The 19392-nt window shown below is 41.8% G+C and overlaps 1 protein-coding gene across 1 annotated transcript in view; it reads right to left on the bottom strand.

Moving 5' to 3' along the window:
* Positions 1 to 17402, bottom strand: part of LOC132152157 (heparan-sulfate 6-O-sulfotransferase 3-B-like) — a 37456-nt gene extending 20054 nt beyond the window's left edge. The window contains exon 1 of the mRNA XM_059560904.1: positions 16867 to 17402. Coding sequence (XP_059416887.1) covers positions 16867 to 17402 — 536 coding nt within the window. The remainder of the gene's footprint in view (positions 1 to 16866) is intronic.
* Positions 17403 to 19392: the final 1990 nt, after the last annotated feature.

Raw genomic sequence — 19392 nt, 5'->3', positions numbered from 1 at the left:
TTTATATAACGTGTGAATATATCCTCTATTGTATTCTACAACAAAAACAATCAGAGCGCCTCGCTATCACTAGTTTTATTTTGATCTCCCGGGTCCGCTATTAGCTTTTAGCCCATTAGCATCAGCGGCGTGGTTGCAGCTAACTGCGCTAACATTGCTAATACTCTATTCACACACATTACCACTGCTGTACTCACTGTTACTTGCTTTAATGGCGGATGAATGTCTCCACTCTGTGCAGCTCGAGCTCGAGGCCGTGGGAAAGCAGATTCGCGACCTGGAGGTGAGGCAGGCCCAGCTGAGAGAGCGGAGAGCCGCGTTGGAATCATCCCGGGCTGACGCTCACAAGTCCGGGGTAAGTATACAGCGATCTGCTAACAGTCCCACCACGTCTACTCCGTGTGTTTCTCTGCACAGGCCCGGTGCACCCAGGACGCGATCTTCCCAGATGTCCTTCACTGCGACGCCGGGACACCACAGACCCTGGGTGCATCCACAGCGGAGGACGCGAGACGACTTCTCCCACTCCTGCCTTCGACATCTCCATCCGGAACCGCTTCGCTCCCCTCCGCGAGACAGGACGCGACGCTGTGATCATTGGAGACTCCATCGTCCGACACGTAAGTGCTACGTTAGCCGAAGGTAAAATGCACACTCATTGTTTGCCTGGTGCTCGTGTTCTCGATGTTTCTGCGCAGATACCTGCGATCCTGAAGGTCGACGAGAGCCCCAGAGCGGTCGTGCTTCACGCCGGGGTTAACGACACCACGCTGCGGCAGACGGAGACGCTGAAGAGGGACTTCAGCAGCCTGATCGAGACGGTTCGCAGCATGATGCCCGCGGCGACGATCGTCGTGTCTGGACCACTGCCCACGTATCGACGAGGACACGAAAGGTTCAGTAGACTTTTTGCTTTAAATGAATGGTTGTTGTCATGGTGTAAAGAACAGAAACTGCTATTTGTTAATAACTGGAATCTTTTCTGGGAGCGTCCTAGGCTGTTTCGCGCTGATGGATTACACCCCAGCAGAATCGGAGCGGAGCTGCTCTCTGACAACATCTCCAGGACACTTCGCTCCATGTGACTAGTAAGACAATTCTCTAATAACTATTATGATGACTTTTGTTCCACCCGCTTAAATGATAAAAGTACTTGTCGCATTCTTCCATCTTAGAAACATTGCCAAGCTACGAAACATGTTATCTGTTTCTGATGCAGAAAAGCTAGTTCATGCTTTCATGACCTCTAGACTGGACTATTGTAATGGACTTCTAGGTGGTTGTCCTGCTTCGTCAATAAACAAGCTACAGGTAGTCCAAAATGCAGCAGCTAGAGTCCTTACCAGGTCAAGAAAATATGATCATATTACCCCAATTTTACAGTCTCTGCACTGGCTACCTATTAAGTTCCGTATCAGTTACAAATTATCATTACTTACCTATAAGGCCCTAAATGGTTTAGCTCCTGCGTACCTAACTAGCCTTCTACCACGCTACAACCCATCACGCACCCTAAGGTCACAAAACGCTGGACTTTTGGTAGTTCCTAGGATAGCAAAGTCCACTAAAGGAGGTAGAGCTTTTTCACATTTGGCTCCCAAACTCTGGAATAGCCTTCCTGATAATGTTCGGGGTTCAGACACACTCTCTCTGTTTAAATCTAGATTAAAAACGCATCTCTTTCGCCAAGCATTCGAATAATGTATCTCTTAAATTGTGAGTGTAGTTGCATCTGCATTTTTATTCTTTAGCTTGGGTTAAACTAATTTTACTTTGTTGGATCAGCAGCTATGCTAATGATGTCTCTATTTTGTTTCTATGTTTTGCCACGGGATAACTAGGATTTACACAAGCTCCAGTCTGGATCCAGAACACCTGAGAAGAGATGATGCTGACCCTCAGAGGACCCCAGATGATGCTAACCTTGAATCAACAAACAGAACTAACAATTATTGCTACATGTGTGACTGCATCCTATAATTACTATTAATTAATAATATTGATAGTTCATCATCTAGCTGACTACGTCTTGTATTATTATTATTATTTTTATTTTTCTAAAATCCTGTCAAACGTGCACAAACTACTAGCTACTACTAAATATTGTAGAAACATAATTTTCTGTAAAGTTGCTTTGTAACGATTTGTATTGTAAAAAGCGCTATACAAATAAACTTGAATTGAATTGAAAAAAAAAAGTTACCGGCCGCCCCTGAGTCAATAAAGGCTTTAGTCTTGATGTGGCAGCCGTGGATGATCAAGCACACATCCAACAAGAGAGAGGGTGACAAGGAATTGTGGCTTACCCGAGTGCTGGTGGTTCTAGGAGGACGAGCGGAACATTGAGCTCGGAAGTGACCAGACTGACCACAGTAGAGGCATAGACGATTTCTCATCCTTCTCTCGCGCTCCTCATCAGAGAGGCGGGAAAATCCCACTTGCATGGGCTCCTCCAGGGCGTGAGCCGAAGACTGGGGTGAGGCGAGAGGTAATCGTGGTTGACGACTCCTGCGAGAGCGGAGCAGATGGTCCAGTTTGATCGCCATCTCCATATACTCCTCCAAAGTTTCGCTCTCATCCCGACAAGCGGGCTCAGCCTGCAGGTCCGTGCGAAGCCCTCAACGGAACATGGTCTTAAGGGGTTTTCCTTCCCAGCCCGCCTGGGCTGCTAGCGTGCGAAACATGAGAGCGTAATCCGCAGCGGTGGAAGATCCCTGGCGAAGGTTTAATAGTTCCTCCTCCGCCTCCTTGCCATCCTCAGCGTGGTCAAACACCTCCCGGAATTTGGTGAGAAAGTGCTGATACGACGGAAAAACCATCTGCTGGCCCTCCCACAAAGCCGTTGCCCAGCTCAAGGCCTTACCGGTGAGAAGGGTGCAGACGAGGGAAACCTTGCCATCCTCTGTCACTGAGCCCGGCGGCAGCGAGTTCACATAGATGGCACACTGCATAAGAAAGCCCCCTGCACTTGCCTGGGGAGCCGTCATATTTCTCTGGAAGTGCCAAGCGGGGTGCGTGGATTCCCGTGGTGAAGACCGCGGAAGCCGGCGCGGTGGGGCCTGCAGTGAGATTTTGTGGCACAGCCCGTGGGAGCGACCGCATAGACCGCACCAATTCCTTGGTCATGGTGGTCAGCCGATCTAACTGTTGGTGATGCACAATCAACAGGGAGGCTTGTCGTGTCAATTCAGTAACCACTCGATCTAAAGCCGCTGGATCCTGAGGTGGCGAAGTCTTCTGTAACACGGAGTCAGAGACATTCGAATCCATCCGCAAGGCTTTATTTAGAATCGTAAACAGGCAGGAATAATCACCAGAAAACAGGAACAACATAGGTAATCCGGAACACAGTTCAATAGATAGGCAATGGTCACAATGGCAGGCAGCAGTAATCGTCAACGGGAGTACACAGTCCAGAGTCATACACAGAAAATCCAACACAGAGATAAACGCTCAGAATTACGACCATAGGGAACGATAAGACTTCGCAATGAACAAAGAAAGTCTGCGCCTATTAAAGGCAATAACTAATGAGATGATAAGCCACAGCTGAGACGGAAAAGTACTGGGTCTGTGTGAGAAAAGAGTCCGGGCGGAACTAATATTCGGGTGATGGTTCCCGCTGTGTTCGGTCAGAAAGGGCCACAGAGGCGCTATTAGTGACAATAATACACAAATAATCTGTACGACTCCTGTACATCAATTAATGTCTTGTGAAGTAAAAGGATGTCTTTGTAATAAACAAATCCATCATAAAGGCATTTTAATTTTACACTGTCATTTAATCTTAAATTGAGTCCATAATCCATAAAACTTCACCCAGTGAAAAAGTCCACCTCGTATTATCCTCCAGTTTGGAAATCCACCTACACATTTGTTTAGAACAATTTTTGGCTGTTTTCACATGTAACAGTGCTCGATCTGTGTATATTTCTCTCCTGATTCAGACTTGATGATTTTTTCACTGAAGAAAGCAATATTATGGATAGAAGACTCATATTTTACCTGGAAGCAACATAAATTAAAAACATCTTAATGATGGTTTATTATAAATATGCACCTTTTCACTTCAACTTAATTGACGGATTGGAGTGGTGTGAACTACTTGTGGATTATTGTGATGTTTTGATCAGCTGTTTGGACTCTCATTCTGACGGCACCCATTCACTGCAGAGTGAGCAAGTGATGAAACTCATCTACATCTAAGATTACCTGAGGGTGTTTTGTGAACTATTCCTTTAATGTAGATATAAATAATAATTAACGTTTTTAGTTTACAATTATCTGAATTCTAATATTTTTGGGAAATCAATTTTCCAAATATATTTTTAATACAGTATTTATCCAGTATCTTTTCAGAGGATTATGAACATGGTAATGAATGGTTCATGCGTGCCATGCTATATGTGTCAAACAGACTTTCAGATGACGAGGGAACATAAGAAACTGTAGAAGAAAAATGTGCCTACACACATACTAAAATAAGAGTACAAAGAGAAGATAAGGGTAGTGCTCGTTCACTCATTTAGCTCATTTGTGTAACAAAAGAAACCTCCTTCCTTTGATGGAAGGAGGTTTGCTTTGATCTGTTATCATAACATGTGAGCTGCATACAAGACGTACCGCTGTGATCCCCCGTTGCGCATGGGAAAATAGTCGTCAGTTCATTGCTAATGTGTGTCCCGGTGGTGTTTGGAAAATATCTGCATGTGTCAGCATTTTAGCCACAGAGGTACTCATTTTCCCTCATTGGTCCTTAACAGCTAACAGGTTTCCTGAGAGTACAGTAACAAATAAAAATAGTATTTGAGAATAGTGCAACGAGGGGGAAAAAAATAGTCAGAATTGTGAAATCCAAACTTTTTTCTCACAAAGTTTTTTTCTCACAATTGCGTGACATAAACTTGCAATTCTGACCTCTTTTCTCAGAATAATAAGATATAAACTTGCAATTGAAAGTTATAGAGTCCAATTCTGAGGAAAAAAAGACTATTTTCTTACATTTGCAAGTTTTTATCTCAGTTCTGACTTTATTTCTCAGAATTTTGAGATTATATCTCAGCAATAAATGTTTTGAATTGTGAATGAATGAATTGTGGCATACAAACTCGCAATTATGAATTTTTTTCTCTGAGATATAAACTCACAGTTGCAAGTTATAAAGTCCAATTCAGAGGAAATAAATATGTATTTCCTTACAATTGCGAATTTATATCTCACAGTTCTGACTTTATAATTCACCATTACAAGTTTATATCTCACAATTCTGGTGGGGTGAGGGGGTGGGGGTAAAGTCAATGTTGCAAGATGTAAACTCGCAATTGCGAGAAAAAAAAGTCAGAGCTGTGAGATAAGGTGGCAATTTCCTTTTTTATTTTTATTCAGTGGCGCAAACAATCTTCCATAGTGCAAAGCCCTAGCAAAATGAGCAAAAAAGCAATAAATGTCTGATTCATCCCTTCAGTGTTAGCGATGGATCATTTCTATACATTGTGCAAATCACTGCTGACGTTTATACGTGTCTTTAGTGAAATAAATAACTGTCTGGATGAATTATTATGGCTCAGGTTGTCGTGAGACTCTGTGCTGTACTGAAGTGCTTGTCACGCTGTGACAGATGAAATGCTCATGTTCAGTGCCACCAGGGCCCCAAAGTAAACAGTCTGTGCTCGAATTTAAATTTCCACTCAGACGTTTGACACTTCAAACTTTCATGACCTTGTTTGGTTTAATAATGTCTTGTGTTTTGAAATAGTAATCACTGCAGGACTTCAGCATTCGCTCACAAGGGAGCTGTCACAATCAAAACACAAGTGTCCACACAAGAGCACTCAAATGTAAAAATTATTCAGGTATGAAAGAAAGGGACAGCGATTAAAAGTCTGGTAAGTTTGAATAAAAAAACCTAATTATAAATTGTTATTTATTAATCCCCATAAGTATGTATTTTATTAAAATACAGTAAAATCAGAAATATCCTGAAATATTGTTACAATTTAAAATAATCACACTACCATGTTCTCTGTCTCCCTCCTTCACTCTCTCCATCTTTCTCCTGTCCACCTACACACATAGAAACCCATGTCTTTCTGTCTCTCTGATAAAGAGGTCTGCAAAGAAGTGATTTCTCAGGGCTGATGCCAACTGGTTGGCACTGGATTCCTGTCTAACACTCAAATATAAAAGTTGCACAAAGATGCTGACACTCTCATTGCTGCCCAATTTGATCTGTGATACTATTAGAAAAACGAGCCTGAGCCAAAGCCTCACTCAGAGATTCCTGCTCCACCTGGCACTGATGCTAAACTAGCATTATAGACGGCAAATCATATCCTTCAAATGCACACAATGAGAGGTACCTGTGTTTTATGTGCTTTATTTGATTATATATCAAGGAGATTCATATACAGTATCGTCAGATAAAAAAACATAATACAGATATACTGTGCATTCCCAATATAAGGAAGTGCTCATATAAAATATTTAAATTAGCTTAAATAAATAAATAAAAAATACATACCTTCCTGTGTCAAGTGGGAAAAATCTTAAATATACTCATGCACGTGTGTGTATTTATATATACATAATAAATCTATATATAATACACATGTATTATGTAAACACAAACTTTTATTTTGGATGCAATTAATCATGATTAATCGATTTGACAGCAAAAAAGTACACATATCAGTTGCACTGCAGCCTGTACAGTGTGCCTTTACTGCTGATCCCAGACCAGAGTGCAGTCTATTCTTGAAATGCAGTCTATATAAGAGGTTGGAAACCCCAGGAGATGCAAGACTGGAAATGGAGTAAAAGGAGAATATAACAAAGACAGTGTGTCTGCGCGCACGTGTGTGTGTGTGTGTTCATGCATAAATCTGCTCCTGACTTTGCATAAGGACTCTGAAACTAGAGAGCATTTAAAAGCTCCAGGACCAAACCCCAAAGGCTCTTGGACCAGATTCAGCACCCGTGGCATCAGGCGCTCTGTGCTGCACTCTCTGCATAGGCTCTTAAGTTGATTGGTGGCCATATTACAGTGTGTCTCAAAGTTTATAATATATGATCCCTCCTGAAGTGTTTAAAGGTATGCTGTGCCACCGGCCAACGTTATTTTATTGCCACATGTGACATAGGCACAATCATTCAGACTGGTCTGATGATATTTGTGTCTGGTCACTGAAATAAAATACATGATACATTCCCAGTTCTGTTTTCACCAAATGAAAAGGCCCTTTTTACATTGACATTTTTAAAAGATTATGAGTATAGCTGAATCAAAGTGAAATCTCTGTACTTATGTGAATTATTCTTGCTAGACAGGTAATTTCTACATTTTATCACATAAATCTGACTTTTTATGTTATTATAAATGATAATTCACAATTCTGAGTAAATATATATGTGACGAGTGGGGCGGGGCCGAGGGACATGGGAGCGAGGCCGGTGGAGTGATTGGAGATGAGCTACACCTGTTCGACCTGCCGGTCTCGAGGCCCACGGAGGAGATGGAAGGATATAAAACTGGAGCGACGACAGTGAAGGATGAGAGAGGACCAGGCCTGGGCTTTTAGTTGTGTTTTGGTTTTTATTTGCGCGCACCAGTCGTCCGTGAGGGGCTGGTGCGCTGTTTTGTGTTTATTTTGCTTTATTAAAATGTTGTTTGATTGTCCGCCGGTTCCCGCCTCCTTCTTCCCGATGATTAGCAAGGTTTAATTCGTTACAGTGGTGCCGAAGCCCGGGAGAAGGAGGGACGCGCTGCTGAAGATCCCTCGCCGCTGTGGTGAATCCGCGGTGCCAACGAGCAGGCGAGGAGTGTGCCGCCATGGACGCTCGAGGCTGTGGGCTGGAGCGAGTTGCCGGGGACGGGCGAGCTCGCTACCGGCCGCCCACGATAGGGAGGGGCGGCTGCCGTCTGTGAGGGAGCGGAGGAGTCTGCGCCGTTCGCCAGGATGCCGGAGCCTGCTGCCATCCGCCGGAACGGGGAGGAGCAGGGAACGGGGGACTCCTGCCGGCTGCCCAAAACCGGAGGAGCCGTCGCCGTCCACCGGGCGGCGGAGGAGTGTCGTGCCGTCCGCCGAGGGCCGTCCAGTGCCACCGCCAGGCACCGCGGAGGAGATCACCCAGCTGGTGGAGGGCCGAGCAGCGGTGCGTCTGGGAACCGGATTTTTTTTTTTTTTTCCTCTCTCCCCTCTCTCGTCTCTGTCGCTCCTCCTTCCATCTCCTTTTCTCTCGCCTCGCCTGTCCTACCCCCAGGTTCCCGCAGGTCCCCGTGAGCGGTCCCCCCCGGAGGGAGGGAGGGGGGGGGGGTTGGAGTAGAGCGCAGTCTCGGGAGTACCCCCCGGCCTGCGAGGGGCGATGGGGGTATGTGACGAGTGGGGCGGGGCCGAGGGACATGGGAGCGAGGCCGGTGGAGTGATTGGAGATGATCTACACCTGTTCGACCCGCCGGTCTCGAGGCCCACGGAGGAGATGGAAGGATATAAAACTGGAGCGACGACAGTGAAGGACGAGAGAGGACCAGGCCTGGGCTTTTAGTTGTGTTTTGGTTTTTATTTGCGCGCACCAGTCGTCCGTGAGGGGCTGGTGCGCTGTTTTGTGTTTATTTTGCTTTATTAAAATGTTGTTTGATTGTCCGCCGGTTCCCGCCTCCTTCTTCCCGATGATTAGCAAGGTTTAATTCGTTACAATATATATATATATATATATATATATATATATATATATATATATATATATATATATATATATATATTATATATGCATACATACATACATATACATATATATAAGCCGAAAATGTTAACTTTATTTATTATCCCGTGGCAGAAACAAGTCTTCATATATATCTCATAAGGAATGTTGAGAGAAACATCTAAGACAAAGTTTGATTCTTCAAGGAAACACAACTGAGAACTAATTGAAATAAATGTGCTTTTCAGACTTATAGCAAAATAACATTTTCTGCTGGATAAAGCTGGGAAGTATTACACATTGATGTGTTCGCATATTGTGCTGGTGCCAGTGATGGGTACCATCAACCTGAAAAAAAAAACTGAATTCTCAAGGAGTGAAAGGCTACGACATAAAAAAAACATTTAGAATAAACCCACAGGAGCTAATGGCAGCAGGAGGACACACAACTGGCATTAAGACAGAGACTTTTGGATAAATCTGGATGGTAATCTCTCACTCAGATGATGAGATTGACGCTCTCGCCTGCACTAATCCTCCTGAAGGAATCAGAAGATTACAAGCATCTCGATAATACCTTGCTGGAAGAGACTGATGTCTCTCTGATTAGTTTCTGATGGCAACAGGGACTTAAACACAAGTTTGGTATGTACAATGGGATTTATCTACACAAATGGAAGTAAGGGCTGGAGAGACAGAGAGATGGTGGCATTCATTTGGTTAAAATAAACAAGTCTTTCCTGTATTTGTGTTTTATATAACATAAAAGGATATTTCCCCCAAAAATGAACATTTTGTAATAATAAACTTACCTACTGTACAAGTTGTTCCAAATCTGACCTCCTTTCATCTGTGTAATACAAAAGATTATTTTGAAGAATGTTTAAACAGCCTTTACCCAAACAATGAAAGTCAATGGGGTCCAAAACTACTCTGAACATCACTGACTTTCATTATATGACCATCTTCTTTTGTGTTCCACAAGAAAGAATGTCTATACTGCAGGTGCATAATTAATCAAAATAAAACCAAAATTATGATATGGTTTAGTGCGATTATGGCTGTGATTTAATGAAAAAGAAATATGGGATTTTGCGTTTCAAAGTGAAGTGTGGCTCTGTGTTCATTTACATGCGAGAAGCTCTTTAGAGCGGCTCCACACAAACTCCATCTCTGCATCTGCTTTTTTTTTAATTTGGGTCACTTTAGCATGCATAAAATTAAGTGTTTGATGGGTTTTCATTTGCGGAATTGAGGAAGATGCAGGGATGTACTAGGACGGAGGGGTAACAAATAAATATAAGGATATTGCACATTTTTATTGCGTAAGTGTGGAACATTTAACTGTTCATGAGGCAGATTGCTTGGGGGAAGAAACTGTGCTTGTGCCTGACTGTCCTGGTATTTGCGGCTCTGAAGCGCCGGCCAGATGGCAAAAGTTCAAAGATGGGGTAACTTGGATGAGAGGGATCCAGAGTGATTTTCTGAGCCCTTTTCCTCACTCTGGATGTATACAGTTCCTGAAGGGTGGGCAGGGGAGCACCAATAATCCTTTCAGCAGGCCAAACCGTTCTCTGTAGTCTTCTGATGTCCAATTTTGTAGCTGAACCAAACCAGACAGTTACTAAAGTACACAGGTCAGACTCAATGACGGCTCAATAGAACTGTTTCAGCAGCTCCTGTGGCAGGTTAAACTTCCTCAGCTGGCGAAGGAAGTACAATCTTTGTCGGTGTCAATGTGTCAATGTGATTGTCCAACTTCAGGTCCTGAGAGATGGTGGTTTCCAGGAATCTGAATGACTCCACTGCGGTGAGTGGGGGGGTGCAGGGGGGTTTCTCCACTGTTTTGAGCGTGTTCAGCTTCAGGTTGTTAAGACTGCACCAGACAGCCAGCTGCTCAACCTCTTGTCTGTAAGCAGACTCGTCACCGTCCTGGATAAGACAGATGACCGTAGTGTCATCTGCAAACTTCAGGAGCTTGACAGAGGGGTCTTTAGAGGTGCTGTCGTTGGTGTACAGGGAGAAGAGCAGTGGGGAGAGAACACATCCCTGAGGGGCACCAGAGTTGGTGGAGCAGCTGTTGGACATTAGCTGTTGCCTATCTGTCAGAAAGCTGGTGATCCACTGACAGCTAGGAACAGACAGCTGGGTCAGTTTGGTTTGGAGGGCTGTTGGGATGATGGTGTTGAAAGCCGAACTAAAGTCCACAAACAGGATCCTCACATAAGTCCCTGTTTTTTCCAGATGTTGCAGGATGAATTGCAATCCCATGTTGATTGCATCATCCACAGACCTGTTTGCTCGGTAAGCAAACTGCAGGGGGTCCAGTAAGGGTCCAGTGATGTCCTTCAGATAAGCCAGGATCATTTTTTCAAATGACTTGATGTTAGAGCCACAGGTCTGTAGTTGTTAAGTTCTGTTATTTTAGGTTTTTTTGGAAGGGGGATTATAGTGGAGCGTTTGAAGCAGGAAGGCACTTCACGGAACTCCAGAGATCTGTTGAAGATCTGTGAAAAGATGGGGCCAGCTAGTCAGCACAGGTTTTCAGACAGGCTGTTGTAACGCCATCTGGGCCTGGTGCTTTTCTTCTTTTGTTCTTCCTGAAGACCTGGCGCACATCATCCTCACAGATTTGAAGTGCAGGAGGGGGAGAGGGGGATTGGAGGAGGTGTTAACGGTTGTGTAGGGAGATGGTCAGAACGGGTGTGGGGGGTTTCAAATCTACAATTAAATTCATTCAGGTCGTTAGCAAGTCGTTGATCTGCCTCAGTGCAGGGTGATGGTGTCTTGTAGTTTGTGGTGGCCCTCAGCCTTTTCCACACTGAAGTTGAGTCGTTGGAAGTAAACTGGTCTTCCAACTTTTTAGCGTAGGTCCTTTTAGCCACTCTAATCTCTAAATTCTTTGTACAATGTGTTACCTGGCCTGATTGTACAAGACTCTGTCCCCATTTCTGTAGACATCCTCTTTGGCCTGACAAAGAGTTTTGCTTTAAACCATGGCTTATCATTGTTGAATGTTAAATAAATCCTGGTAGGAATGCATTTATCCTCACAAAAACTAATATAGGATGTCACAATCTCTGTGAGATCGTCCAGATCGGTGGTAGCAGCTTCAAAAACACCTCAATCAGTGAGGTCAAAACAAGCTTGTAAATCCTGTTCTGATTCACTGGTCCATCTCTTCACAGTCCTTACTACAGGTTTAGCAGATTTAAGTTTCTGCTTGTAGGTCGGTATAAGATGAACCAGGCAGTGATCAGAGAGCCCCAAAGCTGCTCGTGGAACAGAATGATATGAATGTGGTGTAACAGTGATCCAATATATTACTGTCTCTGGTGGGACATGTAACATGCTGTCTGTATTTTGGCAGTTCATGGGAGAGATTAGCTTTATTAAAGTCCCCAAGAATGATTAAAACAGAGTCCAGGTCAGTTTCTGTAAAGCCAGGCTTATGTGCGCTTGTGAAGGAATGTAAACACTGACCATAATGAACGAATGAAACTCCCGCGGCGAATAGAACGGCTTGCAGTTAACAAAGAGCAATTCTAGATCTGAACAGCACATCTTCTTTAACACAGTTACATCTGTACACCACCGTTCATTGATGTAAAAGCATGTCCCGCCACCGCGTGATTTCCCAGTTGATTCTGCGTCGCGATCTGCTTTAAACAGGTGAAAGTCCGGCAGATAGAGCGCGCTGTCTGGATTGGCATCATTCAGCCAGGTTTCCGTGGAACACAGAGCAGCAGAGTGTGAGAAATCCTTATTTGTCCAAGAGAGAAGAAGGAGTTTGTCCATTATGTTAGGTATAGAGTGAAGATTTGCCAGATGGATGCTAGGCAACGGAGTTCAAAATCCGCGCTTCCTGAGTCTGACGAGCGCCGGCTCACTTTCCCCGTCTGCGTCTGCGATCAGCGTCGCTGCTTTGGCGGCAACAATGTTCAGTAAAACGTATGAATAATTGAAATCCGGTAAAAGATTTTTTCGTGTGTTCCGCCGAATGTTCGGCAGTTCATCCCTGGTGAAACTGATCATGTTTGTTAAACAAAAAACAGGAAAAACAAACAAAAACAGTACAGAAGAGATCCTGAAAAATTGTATTAACTATACAGTTTCCCAGTGACTTCCATTGTACAAAGTCAAACAAAAATACATCGGAAGTCACTGGGAAACTGTGTAGTTAACAGCATTCTTCAGGATTTCTTCTTTTGTGTTCCACAGAAGAATGAAATGCATAATGGTTTGGAATGACATGAGGATGAGTAAATGCTGAAGAGTTTTTACTTTTGAACTGTGCTATCACTTTAAATTCTCTTTCTTTGTTGTGTTCTGGTCAAATCTCTCATTGTGGTTTTCCCACTGCTTCCTTGTGGATATTCAGGAAGTAATAAATAAATAACACAAATTGGCAATGCAGCAAGCCTTCTAAATATCCCAGAAGCAGCTGGATTAATGAGAGACACAAACGGAAAGCACTTCTATTGTGAGAATGACACAAAGTGTATATAAAGGATTGTTATTCTATTGCTGCACTCCTTCATGCATTGCTAATGTAATGCCTGTAGTGCTCCATTTCCAAACATGTTTGATGCCTTATGCTACCTTATGCATGCACACACACACACACACACTCATATCACATGCATACTCATCACAGGTCATCTCTTCTCCAATGCACACACTTTTCAAAGTCTTGCATCTTTACTTACAACACAATATCTCAAATACCAACAAAATATACAAGATTATAGGGATGTGCATTGCAGATGCACTTGTCTTCAAAAAGTACCCAATAAAAGCTGTTCATGTGTCTTAAGTTGGATCTGAGAGCTTGGTCTATAACATCTTGTTCTGCCTTTATCTGCTTGAATGCTGTAGTGCCTGCTTGACGAGGCATCGTGAATGAACAGAGGATTTCGAAGATGAGAGATCTGGTGTGTGTGTGTGTTTGTATGTGGGGAGGGGATTAATATCCTGAATCGTGGCAGCAGATGGGATTTTCACTATTGTCTGCCAAAGACCTCTGAACGTAACACGATCATGTAAAAGAAACCACATCCATTGTTACATGTGGAAAAGTGAGAAGCTGCCATGCAATACATACAGTGGTTCACTGCGTTTTGTTCTGTGCGTTGCAACATTTCTGGATGCACATTTCTTTCCACTCTTAAAATAAAGGTTCCAATAGAAAACCAAAAATAGAGGAACTATTTTGGGTTCCCCAAAGAACCTTTGAGTGAACAGTTATTAAAAGCAGTGATTCTCAATCCCAGTCCTCATGACCCCCTGCTCTGCACACTTTGTATCTCTTATCACTTCAGATGTTTGTTCTATTCGACCGTAAATGCACTGCAAAGTGGACTTCACAGGATATTCCACCATTATTCCAGTTCGATGGGAACAGGACTGGAATTGAAAACCACTGCTTAAAAGAACCATTTTTCTTAGTGTGAAGGACATTTTAAAAATCTAAAGAATCTTTTTCTACAAATAACCATTTGTACAATGGAAAGGTTCCGTGGATGTTGAAGGTTCTTCTAGGGCTGGGCGATATATCGAATATTAGCGATAATATCGGAATAATTTTGACGACGATGTACAATTGGAATATATCGGGAATATTGAATATTTCAAATTCAAGCATACTTTCCAAAAGAACGCGCCGAATGTCCAAAAAATGAACCTGTAACTGCTGACTGCTCTACGCCCCTCTACTACGAGAGCTGTAATGATAGCGGTTGCCAGATAACAAGAGTTTAAATCTCCGAATCAGAGCTCCACTGTTACAAGGATACATTTTCTGCCCGATGTTTGCTTATTTTAAGCAATCTGGCAACCATGCGCACGTGCTCACTCCTCATTGCGGAAGAGCCGCTGACGATAATCTGAAAACACTAACAAGCTGGAATTGAGTGATCTAATGAAAGCGCCGTTCAGTCGGTCTGTGTTCTGTGGTGAGATCTCAACTGTATTGTTTGCGTTTGTGATGTTTGAATAGAGAAACATAGGCTATGGCCATTTGGAATTACTATTGGGGAATTTCACTGATATGTTTACCAGTTTCCATAATATAGACAGAGAAAATGCAAAAGTCTTTGGTATTCATTTATATATATTTATATATAAGAAATAGCTATGTGCTTCAGCAACTAGCTCCCCATCTAAGAGGGTTTTTAGTGTCAGTAGGAACATAGTTTCATGCCACAGAGCTTCTCTTAAAACCACAGACAGTTGACAGACTTGTGTTCTTAGCTTAAAAACTTGTTAAAAAAATTAAAATAAAATACTTATCCCAGTTGCATAGTTTAAATTGTGAATTGCATGCACTAAAAAGTTGACAGAATGCACTTTCTGTAACTGTTACTTAATTTGCACTGCTTCAGTTACATATAGGCCTACATGTATTCATTTAATAAAAAGCAGTAAGTGATCTCTTGGTCTAGATTTTTTAACTGCTTAAAATAGCTGTTTAATCTAAATAGTTTTTTTTTTTAATGGGCAAAAGAAAATCATGTTTTATTTTTTTGTTATTTAAATGCAAATGCAAACATATCGAGATATATATCGAATATCGTAAAAAATTTGACAATATCGAGATATCATTTTTTTTTGTATATCGCCCAGCCCTAGGTTCTTCATTGAACCATGGATGCCAATAAAGAACCTTTATTTTTATGAGTGTAGATGCCCAGCCTTAATTTTGTAGCAGCAGTTTTTGCAGCACACTTTGACTATTTTGTCAAATTAATGAACAATGATACTCAAATCAAAACTAACAAAAAAGCAGTTTTACTATTGTCTCAGTAATTTAACATGACTTAACAGGATGTATACAGTTGTAGTTATTTGGCTATTCTTGCCCATAATAACATTATAATGATAGAGTGTACAAGCCCTGTGCAGTGGATCAACACCTCAGACTCAGTCAGCTGAGAGTATTGATTTATGTTCTGTGGTAAAGAGGAGGATCATAAACATGCTCGAAGAAGCTCTGCAAGGCCACCTGAGACAAGGAGGGTAATGAGAGGGAATATTCATGTGGCTGCAAAGTGCAAACACATTTTCAAGAGGTGTGTATTTTATAGCTCATAAGAGACCTGGTAGCTTAAAGGTTTACTGGCACTGTCCATCAAGATGAATCCATCTCACTGTAATCACTGAACTGAAGTCTTAAATGGATGGTTCACCCAAATCCATCAAACCTGTATGACTTTCTTGAAACACAATAGAATATATATCAAAGAATGTTGTGGTATAAGCAACAATTGACCCCACTAACTTGCATTGTTCATCAAAATATCTTCTTTAATTAAGCAAATGGCAACAGAATTTTCATTTTTGGGTGAACTATCCTTTTAAATCTTATTAGAGTAAAATCATACTGCATACATTCCATTCCTTTTAGCTTAGTTTGACATAAGCACTTGTGCAACATATATACAGCTGTCTCACACATATTCTAAACTGCATGACTCAGAATGGCCCTCAGCGGGGAACTGATATTCACAGATGTGGATCATTTTAGACACAGACAGTGAAGAATCCAAACTCATGACACCAGCAAAAATACTGCAAAGCACTAAATAAAATAAATAATTTGCTGCCAACACATATAGTTTCCACTCTATGCTGATTCATATATAATAAATGGTAACAACTTATATTTTTCAAAAATGCATAGGCTTTACAAATCAGCTACTTATATGTCTTTCAAAGAACATTTGTTTGAGTATATGGGATGAAATCACTATCATGTATGACCACCACCCTTCTGAAGTGACTGTAGAAAAAGATCTCTGGTACATCAACTGTATAATGATTACTTTAAGTACATTTCATTACCTCACACAGTAAATTCATTTACAAAATTTCCAACATCTTTGTTTTTTTATTGGTGTTACAGTTTAGTAATAAGTTCGTAGTAGGTTTTAAAACTACTATAATGTGTAGCAGACAAACATGTGAATGTGTTATAAAAGTTTGAAACGCAAAATCATTGGAGTTACAGATAGTGAAACAAGGGATACACCCCTTACACGTTCTCCCCAACGTGAACTTTTGATGTATATTATATAATTGTGCTTAATGTATTATTAACTGCTGAAAGTTATTCTAAAGTCTCACCAAATTAACTTTTGATCACTTTTATTAGGAGCCACGCACACTTACCGCCTGTTCGATGGCGCATCTTTCTTTTGCTTTTTATTCATCACAGCAGGGACACAGTTCATGAGCTCGGTCCAGTCCGCGTGCAAACCGCAACTCCAGCCCGTGGAGAACCGCGAGAAGAGCCACGACTCCGCTTTACCGGGTCGGTGACACGTGCATTTCTTCTGGCCGGAGCGGCAGTCACACGGTCGCTCCAGGTGGATGTTCCGCACCAGGTGCTTCCCGAACGTCGTTCCTCCGGTCTTCTGGATGTGGAGGAACACGATCACGTCGTTCCCCTTAATGTCGAAATCCACGTGGCGTTCGAGGTCCTCGCGCGTGAAGTTGAATTTAGACGGGAATCTAAACGGAGCGTCCTCGTCCGGCTCCGGAGACTTTCTCTTGACGTCTGCTGGATATTTGGAGAACGGAAAACTCTCTCCATTACCAAACCGGCAGGACGTGCTCCCCGCAGGACAGACGTACTGATAGCCGATCATGACAAATAAAACGGTCAAAACAGGCACTAAAAGGAGTTTGTTGGATTTATCATCCATTGCAAAGACAACGAATCGTATGATCACGCCATTGGTGATGCTGTCGCCGCTGAATGAGCGCTTTCCACGGATAATGCTCGCAGGCAAAGTCTGATCACAGCAAAGCGCCTTCAGTTAGATCATGGTTAAATAAAGGACATCGTCGAATCCTAGACAGAAAGGAAAAATCAGCCTTGCCTTTCCACATTGTACTACACTTTGAACACCCATTTGCAGTGCAGGTCGTCTCAATGTTTAAAGTAAAATTTAGCCGTCCTCATCCGATAGATTATAACGTGAGGCTTGGCTGTGGAGATGAGATCCAGACCCGTTGTAAAACACATCCAAAAATCCGCTCCGTTCATGCAGGTTTCCGAGATGAGCTTTAAGAAGTTGAGTTCCCGTTGCAACTTGCTTATCGTGTGAGGAGAGAGAGAGAGAGAGAGAGAGAGGTTAAGTGGGATAGGTAGAATTGATCCTTATTATATAGTAGGTGGAAAAGAATCACATCCAATATACAAAATACCATCCAATTCTTGAGAAAAATATGCTGCCTTCTGCCAGAAAGTTGTCAATGGGAAGAAGCTTTACCTTCAAACATGACAATGACCCAAAAGAACACTGCAAAACTGAACACACAGTGGTTGAAGGAGAAAAGTTGAATGTGCTTGCATGGTCTAGTCAGAGTCCAGACTTAAAGCCCACTGAAAATCTTTGGAATGACTTGAAGACTCCATAAATTGTCACCATCAAATTTAACTGAACTTGAGCAGTTCTGCAAAGAGGAGTGGGCAAATATTGCAAAGTCAAGATGAGAAAAGTTAGCAGAGACAAATCGTAACAAACTAAAGACTGTTATTAAAGTAAAAGGTGGCTCAACAAAATACAGACACAATAGGGTGATTCTTTTTCGAAACGTTTTATTTTTATTTATTTATTTATTTATTTTATTTTTTACTTTTTTTCTGACATGGTGTTTTATCTTTCACTTGGATGCTATAAGTTGCACTGAGTAAATACAGCTGGATTAAACAAAAACATGTCTTCATTTCAGGCTGCAAAGTAACAAAATGTGATTATTTTAGGGGGGGGGGGGTTGTTTTCTATATCCAATGTCAAGTCAATATATAACCAAATCAATTCTAAATGTACCAAATGTACCCAAAAGTGAAGGGAAATTTTGCCTTTGGGGTCCCAAATCGATGGAGTGCCAGAACTCAATTCATGGGAAAACACTGGTGAAGAAAATGACGGAAATCTGAGGTAAAACCTTAAAAATTTTAAATGAACAAGGAAAAACAAGGAAAGATGGTTTAGAAAATGAATAAGATATTTTATGAAGTAATATATGGAAATGTTTAATCTTAATGGATATTTTAGCGAGAATTACCTACTTAGTTTTCATTCAAGTTGAGTTAATAAATGGATATTTAAACCTTTATGTAAGCCTATGTTGGCAAAAAAAAAAAAAAAAAAAACGTCCTATAGTCAAGTACAAGTATTGTACAAGTACTGCATACTAGTGTTGGCTGAGAAAAAAACAATCCTGGGTCTGGTCATAAGAGGGTTCTTAATGTTCTTAAATTTTGCTTTCCATAAATGTATAATGTCAGGTTATATGGCATTTGTATTTTAATTGAAAGTGCAAGGAAATGTAAAATTTCCATTTCTTTTCAAATTGATTCCAGTAAACCCATTACAATACTCTCTGGGGTCTCTCTCAGTCAGAGCTGTGGTGCAGAGAGTAGTGCATTGCTCCTGACATATAAAGCAGTGTTGAGGCTTGTGGGAATCTGTTATGGAGCCTGGCCTGGGTCACGTCCCGGTTCTGTTCACCCTCAAAAAAAAAAACCTAAATTAGTATTAAAAACAACATTTAGGCATAACAGTGACTATTCAATAAGAGTTGGATATCTAAAAGTGAAAAGATGAGGTTATGTGCAAATAGCAACTCGAAATGCATAATACTTGATATTAGTGCTATCAAATTAGTAAATCGCAATTAATCGCA

Source organism: Carassius carassius, chromosome 10, assembly GCF_963082965.1.
Source record: "Carassius carassius chromosome 10, fCarCar2.1, whole genome shotgun sequence".
Lineage (NCBI taxonomy): Eukaryota > Metazoa > Chordata > Actinopteri > Cypriniformes > Cyprinidae > Carassius > Carassius carassius.
Note: the sequence above shows the minus strand (reverse complement) of the source record. Positions and strands in the feature narration are given on the sequence as shown.